Source organism: Moschus berezovskii, chromosome 12, assembly GCF_049115385.1.
Source record: "Moschus berezovskii isolate FMDL1 chromosome 12, NW_MosBer_1.0, whole genome shotgun sequence".
In the NCBI taxonomy this organism is placed as follows: Eukaryota; Metazoa; Chordata; class Mammalia; order Artiodactyla; family Moschidae; genus Moschus; species Moschus berezovskii.
Genome location: NC_142471.1, coordinates 85,808,750 through 85,829,442, shown reverse-complemented (window position 1 = coordinate 85,829,442; position 20,693 = coordinate 85,808,750). Strand labels below are relative to the sequence as shown.

General features: G+C 38.6%; 1 protein-coding gene across 5 annotated transcripts in view; it reads right to left on the bottom strand.

Annotated features, from left to right (window-relative positions):
* SEC23IP (SEC23 interacting protein) overlaps positions 1 to 20,693 on the bottom strand; it is a 36,830-nt gene that overhangs the window by 2,877 nt on the left and 13,260 nt on the right. For 4 of the 5 annotated variants that reach the window (XM_055424523.2, XM_055424524.2, XM_055424526.2 and 1 more), the window contains 13 exons: positions 19,548 to 19,668; positions 18,858 to 18,947; positions 17,866 to 18,007; positions 16,244 to 16,452; positions 15,749 to 15,867; positions 15,201 to 15,353; positions 13,528 to 13,623; positions 8,979 to 9,176; positions 4,490 to 4,645; positions 4,009 to 4,111; positions 2,650 to 2,835; positions 1,604 to 1,766; positions 1,016 to 1,117 (listed from right to left, as the gene is read on the bottom strand). In XM_055424523.2, the coding sequence (XP_055280498.1) occupies positions 1,036 to 1,117; positions 1,604 to 1,766; positions 2,650 to 2,835; positions 4,009 to 4,111; positions 4,490 to 4,645; positions 8,979 to 9,176; positions 13,528 to 13,623; positions 15,201 to 15,353; positions 15,749 to 15,867; positions 16,244 to 16,452; positions 17,866 to 18,007; positions 18,858 to 18,947; positions 19,548 to 19,668 (1,818 nt within the window). In that variant the 3' untranslated portion in view covers positions 1,016 to 1,035. The remainder of the gene's footprint in view (positions 1 to 1,015; positions 1,118 to 1,603; positions 1,767 to 2,649; positions 2,836 to 4,008; positions 4,112 to 4,489; positions 4,646 to 8,978; positions 9,177 to 13,527; positions 13,624 to 15,200; positions 15,354 to 15,748; positions 15,868 to 16,243; positions 16,453 to 17,865; positions 18,008 to 18,857; positions 18,948 to 19,547; positions 19,669 to 20,693) is intronic. The other variant, XM_055424527.2, reaches the window with a different exon arrangement.

Here is a 20,693-nt window from a genome sequence, read left to right as displayed (position 1 = left end):
GAAGCACTGTTCATACTAGTAAACCTATATGCCCAACAGTAAGGAATGGTTAAAACAAACTGTGGTGGAATAGACAATGAAATATGACACAATCACTAAAAAGAATGAGGCAGCTCTTTTATTCTGATATATATTCTATCTGAGATGATCTTCTTTCCCCAGATATCCACCTGGCTCAGTTGCTCCAATGACATTCTATCATTAAGGATGTCCCCTGCCACTTTATATACAATAGCAACTTGTTCCCATCTCAAAGGTATTCCCTCTCCCCCTTATCCTGCTGCTCTATTTTTAACCATCTGACTCACTTCCATTGTTTATTTACTGTCTGTCCTCCCCTAGAGGAAAGAAGATCCTTGAGGGCAGAGACTGTGTAGTCCATTGCTGTGACCCTCAGGGTCTAGGCACTCAGCAGGTAAGTAAAGTGCTCAGCAAATGATGGATAGATGCTGGGTGGGTGAATGTGGGAAAATCACAGATATAAAGGTTAGAAGGGTGGGTAAATTTGGCGGTGGTCAGAGCGGGGTTCTCTGGCTTCTCTCCAAAGTGTGTGAGAGTAGGGTCACGGTCAAGGGCTGTGGGAAACGTGAGGAGAGAGGAGCAAAATAACAGTCACCTCAGGGTGTGGGGAAGGGAATTTACCAGCCAAGTGTGGCAGAACTATACTGCAGGCTTGACTGCCCATTGGTTTGGTCATAGATTTGAAGCGAGTACAGTTAGCATAATTGCCTGACTCTTTTCTGGCCATGTGCTGCTACTCGGGTGAGGTTCAGAGTAAGAGACAACTGGGTTTACTAGGATTAAGATTTTGCCAGGTGACTAAGAGAGGAAGAGAAAGACATGGGACTCCCCTGGTGGTCCAGGAGTTAAGACTCTACTCCCAACAAAGGGGGCCCAGGTTTGATCCCTGGTCAAGGAACTAAGATCCTACATGTTGCAGGGTGCAGCCAAAAAAAAAAAAAAAGCCTCAGAATGAAGACTTCAGAATTTATACACAAAATAAAGATAAACTCACACAGTGAAGCTGAAGTCCAATCAATGCTGGGGCTGTTCTGGACTAATGTTCATTGTTCGATAAATTTCTTTAAGTAATAACAGAGCAGTATCTTCTGATTCCCTATTAAAAATAAAAGTACACTTACTTAAGAGATAATAAGAAATTAACCTCTATGCATAAAGGTGGAAAGGCAGCTTTGGTTCTATGCAACTCTACCTAAGGAGGGCAAATGAAAACAAAGTTGTATAATCTCAGAGCTGTCCTTAAAAAATGGATAAAAGCTGATCAGCAACAAAACAGCTGTGCTGCCGTTCTCCTTGGTGACAGAGGATATGTGAAAGGATGGCGCTCAAAGTCCCTTCCACTCCCATTCTGAAAGGCATCCCAACAACATGTGTAAGAACCAAAGGCCTTCCGTCCAAAGCAGGTGACATACTGCCATCTGGTGGATAACTAAGCTAATGGGGAAAAATACTGATTTTGAATATATGGGCATTCAAATTAATATTCCGTAATAAATGCTAATTCAGCAAGAATCTCACAGAACTGGAGTATGTGCTGGCACCTAAAGACCACATGAACAATATCAAAGGTGAAAATACTTACCAATAGCATAAGTGACTCTGAAGTGCGAAAAGATATTCATTAAAACTCTCTATTGGCTTTTCTTGAAGAACGTAGTCAATTCGACGGCCTCCGTTCAACATTCCAACCTTTCCTAAGTAGTCCTCATCCTTGGAAAAATCTGGACTTTCAACAATCTTTTCTGCTAGAATTCAAACCATTTCAATATCAAAGTCAATCACTTAATCATTATCCTTTGACTTTAGCTGACTTTCTGGGCTCAAGAGAAAATTGCTTGACACACGCAGCAGCCTGGGGAGCTACCAGGCTCACTTCCCATTCCTCCAAAGAGCCAGGGGGAGAGGGGCTGGCTGCCCGGGAGAGAGGAGAGAGAGCCAACCAGCTGACAGGAGTTTTGAAGAAAAGGGGTGAGAGAGCATTGCAGAGAGAAAGGAAACAGAATTAGAACCTGAAAGAATCAAAAACATCACGGCACAACGACTTGACATTGCATGTAGAGTCTACAGTGACACAGTCAGACACAGAACCAGGGGGTCATTCAGATGCCTGAATACCAACTTAGTTCTCAACTCCGACATTCCATTCTGGCCTTAAAAATCTCAACAAAATTTAAAGCCTGTACAGTAAAACCTGGGCTTCCCAGGTGGCTCAGTGGTAAAGAATCTTCATGCCAGTGTAGGAGATGCAGGAGAAGCAGGCTCAATCCCTGGGTCAGGAAGATCCCCTGGAGGAGGAAATGGCAACCCACCCTAGTATTCTTGCCCGGAGAATCCCATGGACAGGAGCCTGGTGGGCTACAGTCCATGGGGTTGCAAAGAGTCAGACACGACTTAGCAACTAAACAGCAGCAGAGTAAAACCTGCAACTATCAGCCCAAAACCTAGTTTAAAAAGAAAGGATGACATGCATTTTGAAGTACAGTTTGTACAAACAGATTTTCCTTTATAGGAAGAGCCTCTACATTTCAACAAAAAGGACTATAATGGAAAAGCATCATCAAACAATTTATGTGTGCTTTGTTCACAAATAATTTTTGCACTGGAAAATGCCTTAAATGTCAAATTTACCTTCAACTACTTGCTTTTCTTCTTCTTCTTTGATCTGATTGGCAACCTTCTCCAATTCTTCTTGCAACTGAGTTGAAGAGGTATGAGCACGGGCAAACTCGTTTAATGTCTGCCAAGCACTTTTCAGAGAACTAATGAAACCCTGCTTCAAATCAGATCCCATACGAGAGAGACTTTCTTTCAACTCTAAAGAGATTAAGACATAACAAGGTATTAGTTACTGGGTAAAATTCTGTACCACAAAAATTAAAACACAAGTTACACTATTCTCAGACTGGATAAGACCTCTTACTATTCTTTTAAATGTCAAATACATGGGAGTTTCTCAGCCAAGAACACTCAACATGTTAAAATGTTCTGTGGAGTCTTACTCTATCATTTTTTTAATGACTAAACTTGATCCAGCCTAAACCTATACATTTCCTCTCTCAAAAAAAAAAAAAAAAAATTCAAATACCATAACAATGTATAAGCACATTTATGGGCCTTTTTTTATACTATAAGTCAAAAATGGGCCCACAATACTAAAAAGATGACTGTTTTTCTAATATGTATTGGTGAATGGTTTTGAGAATTTGAGATTCTGATATAATCACAATTTAAACTCCTAATTTAAAAATGAAGAAACTACTGCCCCTTTACTTTTTCTACTTTTGTCTAATAAATCATATTTTAATTCCAAATCTTAAGAACATCAAAGTATCAAGTTTCTCATTTTAACTTCAAAAGTTAATTACGTCTGAAAAGCATGATGCAAGCTTAAAGAAAAAAAAAGAACAAAAATTTAAATAAGAGGGCATGATCACTTTTCCTTCTTTTAAATCTATGAATAAGAGTAATATACACCATTAATAGGCGTAAAAGAAACCTAAACCCTACTTGGAATTATTATCAATCCATTTTGTTCAATAAAATTTTTTTAAAAGAAAGAGTTTATTTATAGTTACCAAGGAAAAAACAGCTCACATGACTGAGCATCAAATTTATTTCTTGGTGGTTTGGTCTTTAGTTCAAAAATAACTGCTTCCCAATTTCAAAAACTTTTACCAAATTTTATCAAAATGTATGCATCTCACTTTATCACCAACTTCTCCCATTCCTCATTATATCAACAATTATATCAACAAATATCAAATATTATCAAGAAGAAATCATCAAGGAGAAGAAACTCTTTTGTAACTTCATAGCTCCTCCAAATACTTAGTAAACAGGTTCTGAACGTAGTAGTAGGCACTTAAATAAGAGCTTCGTGTTAAAATGCTCTAACTTATTACAAACAGCAGGAAGAACACAAATCATTAAATGAAAGGTCACAAAATGACAGGAAGGAAATGAGTTTTACCAGCACTTTCTCTTTACCTAAGTGAAGTCTTTTTCTGCCTTTGTGATGTGGAATGAGAACTGCCTTTAGGTCCAAATCTGGCACAATCATAGGTTCTAATCGGTATGCCACTGGGTCAAGCTACAAACAGAAGAATCAGAAATTCATGAAAAGCTGTTTAGAGTTATGTATCTTAGTTAAGTGAGAAAACAAATAACTCACAAACCAGAGATTTTTAATTCACACCTTATTCAAATACCGGTAATTATAAGACGACTTTTCAGTTTGTGGAGAAAATTACTTTGCAAACAAAACAAAAGAATCATTTCCTTGAACAAAGGCTTTCTGGTAAAAAGTTTATTGCAAAGTATCAGACTGTATGTTTTAGGTCAGAGGGCTGAGTTGTACAAAATCAAAATCAGTGTTAATTCCTAAGAAATAAGAATCTGAGACTCTATCAGGATAAAGAGGACTAGTGCTTTGTCTTCCTCAAAGCAGAAGTAAATGCAAGTCACTCACGGGGTGATAAATATTGAAGAATCCTTTGCAGGTAGGAAGCCTGTAGTTTTCATCTATCCTATCCACTCCTCGAATAGTGAGAAACATACCAATTGGAGATCCCAAGGCAAAGAAAATCTCTGGTTCAAAGTCTAAGGAGCTGTAAACAACAGAAACCTAGGAAGAATCAGAAAACAATGAAAGACAGTCATTTCAGTGTCATGAAATACAAATATCAAAGGTTCAACTAAAACTGCACTTAATTAAAAGCACCCCAATACAGATGATGCTCTGCAAGGTGTGGCTTACGATGCTAATGATCACTGTAATGGACAGCTGCTGCTAGCACAAAAGGACCAAAAAATTTCCCTCTGAAATCTTTATACACAATTACATCCTCTAACTAGACTTTCACTTATTGTATAAAGCATAAAATATATAGTGTACAGAAGTATCACCTCTATGTTAGTTATAAATGTGGTCAAAACTGCAGACTCTAGAATCAAACTGCCTGGGTTTGAGCCCTGACTCCACTCCCCACTGTGTGTCTTCAGGCAAGTTTCTCAATCTCTCTTGCCTCCACCTCGGTTTCCTCATCTATAAAATGGGCATCATGACAATGCCAAACTCACAATGTGGTTGAAAAACCACACTTAATAACCAAATCCACGTAAGCATTCAATGACTGTGACTTCTATTATAACTACCATCCTCATTCATTAGGCATGTTTCTCTCCATTAGAAAGATGATTTATCCCCAAAGAGCTCCTGTGTAGGGGAAGTTCACATGGAGCCTTTCGGCTCACAGAGAACTGTTAGCATAAGAGAAAGCACCCACATTCGGACAGCTCTCTGTAGTTTACAAAGCTCTTTTGTTTGCTGCTCAGTGACAGAACTTATGTCTTCATCATTTCAGTATCCTGAGGATGAAGAACAATGAATGGCATAATCAAGGGCATGACATAGGTCCACTGAGAGCAGAGGGCATGGCAGGGACCCTCATGCCCACGTATCAGACAAAGACAGTGAAGCCCAAGTGGGTGACGGCACTTAGCCAGGAGCACATGGTGAGTTCCAGAATGACGTCTAACCCCAAATTCAAAGCTCTTTGTACTAACTAGGCTGCCCTTCTAACGAAGTCTAGACTTCACATCCCTTAGTTTGCCCCTAAATTTTCAAATTCAATAGTTTCTGCCACTGATGGGGACCACAAAGGAGGTGCTCTCAGTATTATGCATCTTCCCTCAGTTCCAGGGAGAAAAATAAGGTTAAAAAAATTATAAACTGGAAAAAATATTCACATGAAGGGGCCAATATCCCTAATATATAAAGAATTCTTCAGTACCAGTAAAGAGAAAAGCAACCCAATGGAAAAATAGGTACACTAGTACATCATTGGAAAAAAGCATAAAAACCAGAAAACAAAACATCTAACCTCTCTAGTGCTCAAAGAAACACAGTGAGATACAGTTAGCACATATATAAATAAAAATACTAAAAAAAAAAAAAATTAAAAACTCCTATTTGCATGTGAAAAAATTATTTCTTTAGAAGAAGTTATAAAAGTAAGAATATGACATTTCTAAACAATAATGATAGTACTAGCAAGGGAGAAGAGAGAGAGGCAGTCTTATAAGCTGCCAGTGGGAGTACAAACTTTCCAGGGGCAAGAAGAAATAACTATTAACATTCTTGTGTTCACAGCTTTAGGCCCAGCTATAAATACTTCCACTTATGTAACTGCAAGAAAGAATAAAAAATGTTCACAGAAAATTCGTTTAGAACTGTTTATCATTGGATTGCTTAATAGAGTGAAAAACTGCCTACAGGTCCAATATTATGGATTGAATGTGTTCCCCCCAAAGAGAATTGTACCAGTACCTCAGACTTTCTTTGGAAATAGAATCATTACAGCATTAACGTGGGCCCTAAATCCAGTGACTGGTGTCATTATAAAAAGGAGAAACCTGGACACAGAGACAGGGAAGTGACATGAAGACAAAGGGAGGTGGCCACATGAAAATGGAAGAATGGGGTTGGGGGGTGAAGCACACTTAAACCAAAGGATGCTAACCAGTGCTGGCAAACCATCAGAAGGGAAAGAGGCAAGAAAGGGTGTCCCTACAGGGCTCCAGAGGGGAGCAAGGCCCTGCTGACACCTGAGTCATGGACTTCCAGCCTCCAGAACTGTGAGACAGTAAGTTTATGGTGATTAAGACCACCCAGGTTGTGACAGTTTGTTATGGCAGCCTATTTAAAAAATGGGCTCTGTGTTGGGTAATTCTGCCCAACTGTAGGCTAATGTTAAGTGTTCTGAGCACATTTAATGTTTAATGTTCTGATGCTGGGCAGGTTAGGTGTATTAAACGCATTTTTGACTTTGGGTATTTTCAGGTTATAATGCGTTAATCAGGACGTAACCCCATCATAAGTCAAGGGTTCCCGTATAATGTTCTAGTATTTTTCATTTTTATTAAAATAGATATGTAAATATATGCTCAAGAGTCCAGAAGGCCTTGTTCAAACTGCTTATGGTAATTAGTCATGGTTATGCTGGGAGGGATTGGGGGTGGGAGGAGAAGGGGACGACAGAGAATGAGATGGCTGGATGGCATCACCGACTTGATGGACATGAGTTTGAGTGAACTCCGGGAGTTGGTGATGGACAGGAAGGCCTGGCGTGCTGTGATTCATGGGGTCACGAAGAGTCAGACACGACTGAGCAACTGAACTGAACTGAACTGAACTGAAGGGTGTTCATTGGAAGGACTGATGCTAAAGCTGAAACTGCAATACTTTGGCCACCTCATGCGACGAGTTGACTCACTGGAAAAGACTCTGATGCTGGGAAAGGTTGGGGGCGGGAGGAGAAGGGGACGACAGAGAATGAGATGGCTGGATGGCATCACTGACTCGATGGACATGAGTTTGAGTGAACTCCAGGAGTTGGTGATGGACAGGGAGGTCTGGCGTGCTGTGATTCATGGGGTCGCGGAGTCGGACATGACTGAGCGACTGAACTGAACTGAACTGAACTGAAGGAGATTATGAGATTTTTTTCCCCCCCAATCTCTTCCTTAATCAGTGCTTTCTGGCCTTCTGGCATGAATGATGCACACTGTGGATTACCACAACAACCCTCTGGGTAACAAAGGAGATGGCATGTAACCTGGACTGGGTCAATCAAACCACACCCCACTCCCCAGGCAGTGATATTGGTCCAGAATGGACTTGAGACTCAAGTCAGGTCAAATAAAATCCTTCCTTAAGTTTCTTAACTGGACCTATTAGGTAGATTCCTTTACCTCTATGGTGATGAAGCTATGAGGAGGGGAGTCCAGAACCACCAACACCCACAATTCGACGTTCACAGAGGCCAACACTTCCAAGGAGAAGCAGGCGGTGAAAGCGTCCTGGTGATGGGGAGGCCCTGTCTCCACAAACCTTCAAACTCCAGCCTTTACATGCAGCTGAGAAAGTATCTGTCCTTTATTTGCTAAAGTCTGTTCAAGTTTGCTCATATTTTAAGAAGACATTTTTGGGGACTTTCCTGGTGGCTCAGATGGTAAAGAATCCACCTGCAATGCAGGAGACCTGGGTTGGGAAGATCCCCTGGAGAAGGGAACAGCAACCCACTCCAGGATTCTGGCCTGGAGAATTCCATAGACAGAGGAGCCTGGCAGGCAACAGTCCATGGGGCTGCAAGAAGTCAGACACGACTGAGAGACTTTCACTTCACTAGTGGTCCAGTGGTTAAGGATCCACCTTGCAGGCCTTGCAATGTAGGGAACTCAGGTTTGATCCCTGGTCAGGGAACTAAGATCCCATATGCCATGGGGCAACTGAGCCTGCCAGTTGTAACTACTAAGCTCATTTGCTCTGGAGTAGGCAAGCCAAATAAGTAAGTTAAAGAAATAAAAATCCTTTTAAATGCAAATTTTATGAAATAATTAGGCTTAAAAGTTTGAATAGGCTGTATCAAACATCCAGCAATATTTTCTGCCTTCTTTAAATCAGTCATGAACTCACTTAAGAGATTAGAACCATACAATTATAAAGTAACCTTCTCTAAAAAGATTTTAATACTTTTAAGCCACTATGAAACAAATTTATCATTAAATGCAGCATTATCAATACTTGGTAGGTTTTTCCAGAAACTATTTCCCTCAGGGAAGAACTATGAGTAATAAAGTTTAAGCATACTCTGAAAATAATTTTCTGTCACCACTTCTATTTCTAGTGGCTGAGACACTGAATGCTATAAAACTGAGGGGTAAAAAGATTTAAATAGAGACAATTTCAAAGGCGAGGTGCTATGTTCAGTACACATTCAATCCCTTATTTTTAACATTATGAAAGCATACTGTTTTTATTAAGAGAAAATCAGTTTTTTTCACCCTCCCCCCAAAAAATTGTTGAATAAATATTTAAAGAATTTAAAGTCGCCCAAATAACCCAGGTAAGTGATTCCAACATAAACCACACAGCCTGAGTCAGTGTGTTGACTTGCCTGTCCGGTGCCAACTTCAAAGGCCTCATAATCAACACGCACAGAAGAGACGGACGCTCCAAGCGGGAGCCTCCTCTTGGACTCATTCGAGTCTGAGGGAGGAGAAGCCACGTCTTTAGCTTTCTGAGCACTTTCCTCCTGTCCTTTTGCTGAAGTGGCCACCACTGCCTTCTTTTCCAATGCTGCTTTTTTCTCTTCCTGCGACATACCAAAATTTCATAATATAACTAAGGGGAAAAAGTTATCAGCTATCACTATGAAATATCCATATAATATTAAGGAATGATTAGTAATTTCTTAGGCATAAGAATGAAAGCATTGTGGTTAATCAGAGAAATGTTCTTTTAGAGACACATACTAAATATTCAAGGGAAAAAATGCCATGATGTCTATAAGCTACTTTAAAATTCTTAAGAAAAAGAAAATTAAGAACAAAGAAAAATGTGGCGAAAACAGCTACAATTAAATCTAAATATTAGCTATTATACTCTGTGCCCTACACTTCTTATGTAATTTAAAATTTTAATAGCAGTTTTTTTAAAAATACCAACTTCTTCCTTAATGATCTCAACTTTAGCCAGATAATTTTAGAAGTACTTATGTAACTGTGAAATATATACTTCCTATAAAGAGGTGTAAACTTAAGAAATTTATTCATTCAACATGCTTATATTCTTACGTCTATATGAAGCCATTGACAAGTTTTCCTCAAAAGCATTCTGTAAAGAACACATTGTGGTACATTCATACAGTGGAATAACTACTCAGAAATAAAAAGAAGTAAACTTCAAATAAAACTACAACTGCATGGATCTTAAAAACACTATTATGAGTAAAAGAAGAAAGATACAAAAGAATTTTCAGTGTTGGTTCCATTTATATAAACTTCTAGAACAGGCAAAACTATTCGATAGTGATCAGATTCAGAAGAGGAGCTGTATGGCAAGAGGAGCTGATTAGAAAGAAGCATGAGAGAACTGAGTGACAAAAATGTTCTATTTCTGGTTTTGGCTGGTGATTCAGTTCAGTTCCGTTCAGTCGCTCAGTCGTGTCCGACTCTTTGCGACCCCATGAATCACAGCACGCCAGGCCTCCCTGTCCATCAAGGTGCAAAAATCGTCATGCTTACTGAACAGAATGCTCAAGATCTATGTGTTTCATAGAGAAGTCAGGAAAGAAAATCTTTGGGAGCATCAACAGAACGGCTGTAGCACTACAGTACCGAGACAAAACCCGCCCGTGTTGGTTTGCGGTCGCGCCCCGGGACGCGGCGACAGTGTCAGCGGAATGTGGACAGCCGCCACGGTGGATCTGCCGACCCCCACAGGCACAGGCCTCAGTGGTCCTCACTCCCCAAGCTGTGACGCCTGGGTAAGCCTCTGTCTGAACATCGCTGACAGTGCCTAAACCCAACAGCTGCTCTGACTGCTCCTGCCCGTCAGTGAGTTCCAAATACTAGGAAACCTGGAAACAGGTCCAACTGGCTAACTCAAGAGATGATACAGCAAAAAGAAAGTTCTCCGCCAGCCATCTGGGAACTGATCCCACCATGAAGGTCTGGATGGCCTTGTTATCTCTGCCCTTTGGAGACACCACAAGATTAAACCTAAAACACAAACTGAAGAACGTCACCAACGTTCTTCAGTTCAAAGTTGCTTTCTTGCATCGAAGTACCTCCCATTATACTCATACAACTTAACAATCTAAATTGCTAAGAGAACTGTCTAAACAGATCCTAAACTGTCCTACTGCAAACTGCTGTTTTGTTTCCCTCTTAGACAGAGGCAGTAACTTGAAAACAAAGTGAGCCAACATACACATACTAGACAATCAATATTCCCAGCACTAAGAATTATTTCCTTTCAAAGGAAAATGATTAAGATGGTTTACAAAGGGGAAAGAAAAGTTCAGGTCACAAATACCTGATCTCCTTATTAAAAATAATGGGCTAACTTTTCAATTACAGTAAATCAATAGGATGTACCATTTTATCTCATTATTGATCCAGCAGCACCTTGTTAACAATGAAAAATAGAGCAATCAATGGTAACACGGCTGAGAAAGTATCACGGTTCATTCAGAGGCAATTATTTTTTAATTTAAAAAATAAGATGACTTCATAGGTTTTACCCCTTTCAAAACATTCTGATAAGTGCCATAACTGATATATCCAAGCTACTACAGGAACCAAACCAAATTTCTTCTAGAGACTTTTCAGGAACTATACATAGAACACTTTTCTTGTTTTCCTTTTATTGAAATATAAAATCAAGGGCAGATGCAGGGCCTGGAAATCTAGCTTCTCATTTTTTGTTTTTCTCTGTTTTCACAGGCCTGTGCTTCACTGATGTGCACATGCAGACGAACGTGCTTACAGGTGGAGAGCACAGGCTGGTGTCCACAGTGTGGACACACTTGTGGTGTCCTGGTTTTGGTGTGACCACTGTGCTCACCAGAGATGCTGCCTCTCAACTCAGTCTTCATCATCACCTTCAATCAACCATCACAAACACTATCCTATGTCTAAAATGTGTTTTGAGTCGCACCCTTCTTTTCCGTTTCCTATTACACCCCAACCATTTCTGAGTCACTGTATAATTAGTGACTATGCTGAGATTCCCAACAGCCTCCAGCTTCACACCCTCTACACTGTAACCAAGTGAACTCTAAAACACCAGCCCAAGTCATGGAAGTGCCCTGACTGCTCCATTGACCCAGAGCAGTGGCTCTCACACCGTGTCCCTTAGAACTGACCCAGTGGCTTTACGCGGCGGCTAAAATGTGGCCCAGTTCTCTCTCTCTCTCTCACACACACACACATTAACGTAAAATTCAGGTTGATAATGGGATTGTCTCAGCTTTAAGATTTGCTCCAGCTTTTTCTTCCTTTAGTACTGTGTATCAGCCAGTAGGCCCTAACCAATGGCAAAAGACAGCAAATATTAACGGAAAAACCAGGAAGGAATCAATGTCTAAAAACTCATTTATTATTTATTATAAGCACATTTGCTCATGGTTGAAATTTTATAGGGACTTCCCTTATAGTTCAGTTGGTGAAGAATCCACCTGTAATGCAGAAGACCCTGGTAATGTGGATTATAGCACATAGCTTTAAATTTTAACATTTCTGAAGTAAAAAATTAAAATTTAGACTAAATAAATGATTTGGTGCTAAATCATAATTTGTGACAAAAATTAATAAGCAAGTCAGCATTTCATGGTGTTAGTTTAAAAAGCACCATGCCTTTCACGGCCATGAGAATACATTTGAGGACCAGCTGCCACTTCCACTATTCGGGCCTTTGGGACCCTCTCCCCTGCCCTATTCTCAGTCCCCTTGCTGTTTCCACTGCAGAAAAATACTTGCCCCCTCCTGGAAAGCCATTTCCCCTGACCCCACCCCTCCTTCAGGTTCATTCACCAACACCTGGGGCAAGTTTTCCCTCACCAGCCCCTGTCCCTTCTCCCACAGCCAGGCCTCACCTGGCTCTGACAGCACAGACAGCACTGTCAGAGGACCAATACTTCCTTTGTGGTCAAATCTCCCCCACCAACTAGACTACTGACTGCACAGTTCGTCTCCAGATCCCAAGGATCCAGCACATCCCTGATCCAAAAGATATACTCGGAAAATGCTGAAAAACTCAACTGCTTAGCTAATCACAACTCTGTCCTATGACTTTATAATCGCATTACACATAAAGGGGCATGTTAAGTTCTTTCCAAAGTAAAGAACCACAGAAGTTTAAAAGATGGAAAGGTCAATGAGAACCATGTTAATTAATATACAATAAAAACAAAATACCTGCCCTAAATGCTACCAACTTTTTCTAAGTTTACAGAAAATCTCTGTATAGTTAACTTAATGAAAATTAAATAAAACAAGTAAGTTATTCCCAATTGTTTTACTTCTTCTTAAATGCTTTTTAGTTGTTGCTGTTACTGCTGTGTTTTGGATTGCTAACAATTTTTGCTTTTTGGTTATTATTTAATGAGATGTATGTGTGTGTTCTTTTTATCTCTTTAGATGGTGAGAAGGATTAGAAAGACAGAAAATGAGCTAATATTTATTGGGTGATTAGCTATACATGCATGGCTCCATCCACTCTGCAATCCTGTAAGGAAGGCATTATCACTCCCACTGTAGAAATGAAGGAAACCAAGGACCAGAAAAGTTAAGCAAATTCCTCATGAATATATAGTTAATGAGCAGTTGAACTGGAAATTAAGGTCACCAAGCTCATCTATTTGTCTAGGACTTATCCAGTGTTGCACTGGGAAATACGCAAATACCAATTTAAAAACTGAAAGTCCTTTACCCTGAAATGTGATCAGCCCCAGGAAAACCAGGAAGTGGAATTTAATTAGAATTTAAACCCAGTTCTGGTTAACTCCCACATGTGGGCTTCCATCAACTCGATTACTGTTCCCTTGGGCAAGGAGCACAGTAACTGGCCTAACCATAACGGTATGAACAAAAATTTCCAAAATATAAACAAGCTAGTCAGAGATAATTGTGTTTTCTTTTAGGAGCAGAAATGAACCTTACCAGTTTGACAGCTTTATGTTTTACAAAGTTAGCTATCTTCTTTCTGGGTCCAAGCGGTATCCCCATTTCCTTCAGATCATCCACTGTACACATAAGCTTTAAAAGAAAACAGACAAGCACATTAGTCAATCTAATGATACATGAACTGAAAAAAGGAAATTATGAAAAGAAACTGTATCATCTAAGGTAACTGAACATCCCAGGCAATTTTTTTACCCCCACCCTCAGTAATTTTTAATTATGAACTAATTTTGGTGGTAAAATCTTCAGCCTCCACATCTAAATCATTCTCTCAATTTTAAACAGAAAATACACACATGGTTGTACAGAATCAAAAGTTACTTCAAGTGTAAACGAAGTTTCCTCCCTCCACCCACCCCAACCACCCAGTCCTCTGAGCAGATACTGCAGGCAACTTGCTCTCCGTCCAGAGGTATCTTATGTATACACAGCATCCCGTGTTTTTCCATGGGTGTAACTTATACACATCACCAACTCAATGGATATGCATTTGAGCAACTCTGGGAGATAGTGTAGGACAGGCAAGCCTGGCGCGCTACAGTCCAAGGAATCGCAAAGAGTAAGACACGACTTAGTGACTGAACAACAAACCTACACACAAACAGGTCTGAATTTTCGTCTTTTCACATAACAAACCTTAGAGATCATTCCACACCAATCCCTCTGGCACTGCCCTGTTCATTCAACAGCTGCAGGGTTCGCCACTGTGTGCATGCACCATAAATGATTTCACTGGCACCCTACTAGGGGACACAAGTGTTCCTAAGGTGCTGCTATTACAAATAGTGCTACAGTGAGTATCCTTGGAAATACTATGTGAGTATTTTTTCATAGGAAATACCCTTGACAGTGAAACTGCTGGACTTAAGTGTATACATTCTTTGTATTTTAAAAGATAGGACTTCTCTGGTGGCCCAGTGGCTGAGACTCCATGCTCCTAATGCAGGGTGCCCAGGTTTGATCCCTGGTCAGGGAACAAGATACCACATACTGCAATTAAAACCTGGTGTAGTCAAATAAATAAATATTTTAAAAATAATAAAAGATGTTGTTAGACTGCCCTCCATAGAGCTTGGATCAATTTACGCTCTTACTCCAATATGTATCAGTACCTATTTCCTGTTATCCTGGCCAGGAATTAATATCAAACTCTTAATATTCTTGCCAAACTGATAGGTTAAAAAAAAAAATCTCACTGCACTTTTAATTCCTATTTTTCTCAAGTTTCTTGATAAGAAGTTGCTTCTTGTTTTATGTTCCATATGCATCTGTTCATATCCTCTGCCTGTCTTCCTACTGTGTTGATGGTTTTTGTGTAGTTAATTTGCAGCAACTTTGAATAATAAGGAAATAAACACTCTGTCTATGAGGTGTGCTCCAAATTGTCTTCTTAACCTATCACTGGCCTTTAGATACTGTTTATGGCATCCCATACTACACAACTGTTTTTTCCTTATGGCTTGTGGGTTTTGTTATACTTAGAAAAGTCTTCCCAGATTATTTAAAAAAAACAGTTCTCCTGATTTTTTCAATTTTTTAAACATTTAAGTCTCTGCTTTCACTGTGATGTAAAAGGGCTTAAATCTTAATAATTTTCCATCTCATACACAGGAAAAGTTTCAGACAAAAATGAATCAAACTATCATCAGTACCAGAGATTCCATATCAATCTTTTCCTTTTCAAAAGTGCTAACATATTCAGAGAGGCTAAGTGCTTCCAGAGTTTCTTGCAAAGTCAAGACTTCTTCATTTTCAACATCAAGGTCACAAGACTCATCCAATGTCAGCTTTGGCTCTTCAGGTATCTTTTTAAAAAAAAGTTGGGAGAACATTACAAAGTTCAGAAAAACTCCCATAAAACATCTTCTGATCTATGGAAAAATCTTAATTCTGTTCCATACATAAATCATAATTTTTGGCAGTTTGTTATTCCAAGTTTGAATATTCAGAAAATTACTAAAATTACTAAATTTGTATTCCCCATTTCGTACAATAATTTACTTCACATTTTTTAAAGAAACCTTAAACATTCTATCACATTTAAATGTATAATCCATAAGGAAGACAAGTGAGAAACTCAAACAAGCTCTATGGTTCCATCATACTTGTAAACCTCAAGGAGTTTTGTTACATAAAATCAGTTCAGATTTTGAAAAGCTCTTTAGCTCAAACTCTAAATCTAGATGTTAGTGGGCCATACCTGCTTTTCCTGAAAATGTGGTTGCTTCACAACTCCATTAGCAACAGCAAAAGGCACAGGAGACTTTGATAAGCTCAAATCTTTTTGATTAGACAGGATGTCAAACAATATTAAAGAGCCTTAAAAAAAAAAAAGAAGCATTTTGCTTTTTGTTTTATAATGTACCAGGTGCTTCTATAACACTAAATAAATTCTCCTACTCTTTTTGTTCAAAGTCCCAAGAGGAAGTCACGTAAAGTTAGATGCTAATCAAGATCTGATAATTAATATTCTTGCTTTACCAAATAGCGGAATAAATTAAAATATAAAGCATTCCTAGGCAACATGAAAGGTGAATAGCAAAAGGTAGAATGTAAACTCAAAGCATTCACTTCTACCTTTTATAAAATTGAAAACCTATAATTCTAGATCTCTAACGAACCATGTCACCCACACTGAAAACAGTGACGATGCAACAAAAATTGTACTTTAAATGTGGAAATTTAAAAGTTTCACCTAAGCTGTGACCAGCAACAGAGATCCCTCCTTTAAAGTCAGGGTTCCGACTCATGAAGAGTGCATACAGACGGTTTATCTCCAATCCCACTTTCTCCACAATCGTCTGACAGTAGGTGGGGCTATTGTAAAATAAAATGTCTAGCAAGGTCTCATTGGTAAAGTGACGAAATCGACCAATACTCGGTAAAGTGATTTTCTTAATATTCCTATTTAGAAAGAAAAAAGTATACTTAGTAACCACCTTAAATATGAGTTTATAAAAGTTTTGATTGTGAATCCTGAAAATACACTGAGGAAAAAAAAAACTCACAGGCTAATTATGAGTTGATTTCAGACAGTTATTGTAAATAAATCAAGATAAATCAAAAATGTTACCAACTTGTGCCTATAACTATACTATGAATTTGTGGATTCTCTAAAGTTACCATATAAAATAAGGCCAAAACAAAGATCTTTACTTCATTTTTAAAGAGGAAAGCCTAACTTTCATTTTTCTTCCAATCTACTGGAAATCAGGATACTTGACAAAAACTGTGGGTGGCAAGGACAACAGAGAATGTAGCAAGACACTAAGAAAGGAGTTTAAGAGAATGAAATCTTTCCTGATTTGAGATGGTCACATTTCAGGACACAGCCCAGCGTACTTCAGGAACACCCAGAGAGAAAGAAAACAGCCCCATAACAGGGCCTCAGCTCAGTTCAGTCGCTCAGTCGTGTCCGACTCTTTGAGACCCCAAGGACTGCAGCATGTCAGGCTTCCCTGTCCATCACCAACTCTCAGAGTTTACTCAAACTCATGTCCATTGAGTCGGTGATGCCATCCAACCATCTCATCCTCTGTACAGGGCCTCACATGATAAAATGTTTGTAGGTTAGTTTTATTAAAACATGTGCCCTGAAACATCATGACGTTCACTAAAATCCAAGTATGTTATCAGCTCTGTGTCCCTAGCAGAAATATTTCCTAAATCTATGGTTCCCAAATGGAAGCAATCAAAATTAAGTGGAGGCCTTTTTAGTTGTCACAGTGCCTGGTAAGTGTTGCTGGCAGTTAGTGGCATTTAGACTAAGGATATTAAATGACCTACAGTACACACAACAGTCTTTCATGACAACTGTCCTGCCAGAAGAGTCTCCACTGAGAAACAATCATCTAAACCAGCGGTTCTCAACTAGGGGCAACTCTGCCCCCAGGGCACATCTGGCAGTGACTAGAGACATTTTTGGTTGTTAAATCAGAGGTAAGGTTGAGTTACTCTTATCTGGAGGGTAGAGGCCAAGGGTACTGTTCAACACGCTACAATGTACAGGACAGTCCCATGTCTGAACCACTATAGAAAAAAAAAAAAACACTACAGATTAAAACCAGTTTAAGTTTTTTAGATTCTCTTAAGTATTTGCAATAGAAATATACACACCACATACATATATAATCAGGAATGCACTCATACAAAGTAGCACATAAACTTAACAGCATTTAATCATATATAAGAGCAAATATATAATCAAAGCTTTTTAGTGTTACTTGTTGAAGTCATAATAAACTACTTTATATGATAGCTTAAAATTTGAATCTAATCCTGACTAATCTGAAAACCAAGTTATCAAAATCCACAAACCTGTCAACACCTGTGGCATCTCCACCCAAGGAACTGTGCCAGTGAACTGGAAGGAACTCCACTCTGCTTACTTTCCGATCATCTAAAGATTTCTTGAAATGTGTCTGCAGCAATTTTAGAGAAACCACCCTAAAATCATCCACTTAAAGAAAAAAAAAAAATCAGGGAAGACAAATGTACCTGATTAAATTCTGCTACCTTGGTAAGCAGTCAGCAATCACCTCAATTATACCAGTATTTTTTGTAGCACTAACTTTTCAAAGAATGACAAAATTTAGTTCAGAAAAGAAAAAAAACAATCTCTAAGAAGTTCTTCCATTATTTTACAGAAATAGATAATGACTGAAAAATATTAGCTCAACTACCACTACTGGCAGGCAGAAAAGCACTGTAGGTAGACTCAGGAGTCAAATTAACCTGCTCCAGAACCTCCCAGACTGAGACACAGGAGAGGTTAACTCACACCCTGGGCCTCAGTTCCTTACAAACAGCAAAGATGACAGTAACAGCACCTATACCTCCAAAGGTTATTATGAGGGTTAAATGATACAAAACATGCAACATACTTGGCACACACCAAATATTTAATAAATATGAACTATTACTGCAAATGAAAAAATAAAATGCATAGCTTTTTATTTATGTAAAACAGACAAATTCATAGTTCCTTTAAACAACTTCTCACAACTAATCCACCAAAAATCAGTTCAACGTGTAGGTGTTCCTAGTAGCTAAAAGTGTTCAGGCAGAGGCTGTCAGAAGGACTAAATTATTTTCAAGATCTCTGATCATTCTTCACAGTCTAGGATTTTATGAGTTACAAATGTCATAAGAGCAAAACAACTACAAATTAGTATTGCCCAGTGATCAGTTCAATCTCCTCTGACAGTACATCAGCCAACAGTATATAGCTGGAAACGCTTTAAAATGAAGGCTTAAAGTTCTTTAATAGTTTTCAAATCATTTCATGAAATAAAGTGACTAACACTTACCACATTCAATAATGCTTCTAAAGCGCAAGTCACACACAGGTCCAATGCCATGTACCATGAACACCAAATGGTCAACCTGAGGCATTTCTCCTGCAAAAGGCAGACAGACATGCACACATCCATCATACAAACATACACAAGCTGGAGACTAGTTTAGGTTTTATTAAACGAGTAGCAATATTCAATATCCCTTTTTTCATCACAAACTTGCCAAAATTAGAAAGCTCAAAGTCCATCTTGGCATACATCAGTGAACTAGACCAAGGAGTGGAGAAAGCAGCTCACCAGAGAAGCCATGAGCCAGTGACAACCATCAGTTTTGTAGCTCTAGGGGCTCCATAACCTTGTCATTTCTCCAGAACTGCCCAGGGCACTAAGCCCCACATGGAGAAGCAATCTGCCAATATACAACTTACAATCTTTTCCCAAAGTCCTTCTCTGTTAGATTTATACACACTATAATGAACATTTTCAAGCTAAATCCACTATTTTACTCTGATTATTTCATTCAGATTGTAGATTGATTCAGATTTAATCTGAATAATCATTCAGATTGTTTCATTTCATTCATTATTTCATTCATTATTTCATTCAAATATGGCAAGTAATCCTAATAACTGTTTGCTTTTCTCATCATTTTAAACTAGAAAAGTTTAAAAATGATCTTGATCCTAAACAAATTATACACACCATCAGGAATTTCATCAAGATTATCATCAATTCCACGCTTTACAACCCTAGGCCTTGTCTGTCCATCTTGTGTGGTCCCCCATTCATCAGGCACTGAGGAAGGCTGGAACTGAACAATAACCTTCAAGATACAGAGAAGGATTATGACAGAACTCACTACCAAATTCATTTCCACTATAAATTAAATAACTTATTTCAATACACGATAAACTACTTTATAGTATAGCTGACAAATCAAGTTCTTATACTCCTCCTCCAAAAATCAGTTTTCTAGCAGTCTTGCTGGTGTTCAGTAACCATTAATATTAAGCAAGTCAATACCATTATTTCCAGTGCTTGTGTTGAAAAATAATACAACTAAATAAGTAGTTTGTCTTGATTTAAAAATATAACAAACTTCTAGGTGTACATGTAAGAAATTAAAGAAAAATTACCTGCAGTAGAGGAATCTTAGTTTTATAAACACAAAATCCTCTAAATAACAAAGTGCAAATTCAATTTCAATGTCAAATTTGGACTTACCTACCACTTTTCAGGAAGACATACACTATTCTGTTAAATCCATTGTATTAAATTTAGTCCAGTGTCATAAGGAAAAATGTCAAACAACCTAACCTACCATCTAAAGGAATCAGAAAAAGAAGAAAAAAATGAAGTCCAAAGTCAGCAGAAGGAAAGAACTAATTAAGATGAGAGAGGAAATAAATAAGAGACCAAAGTAAACAATAAGAAAGAGCAATGAAACCAAGAGCTGGTTTTTTGAAAAAGAAACAAAATTGATGAACCGTTAACCAGGTTTACCAAGAAGAGGACACAACTAAACAAAATAAGAAATAAAAAAGGAGAAATAACAACCAAAATTCAACACCCATTCCTAACAAAACTCTCATCAAAGTTGGTACAAAGAGAACATATCTCAACATAACAAAGGCCATATATGAAAAAACCCACCACTAATATCATACTCAGTGGTGAAAAGCTGATGGTTATTTCCTCCAAACTGTAAACAAGACAAAGATGCCCACTCCTGCCACCTCTATTTAACATAGTATTGGAAGTCCGGCTACAGCAATCAGATTACAAAAAGAAACAAAAGGCATCCAAACTGGAAAGGAAGAAGTAAAACTGCCACTCTTTGCATATGAC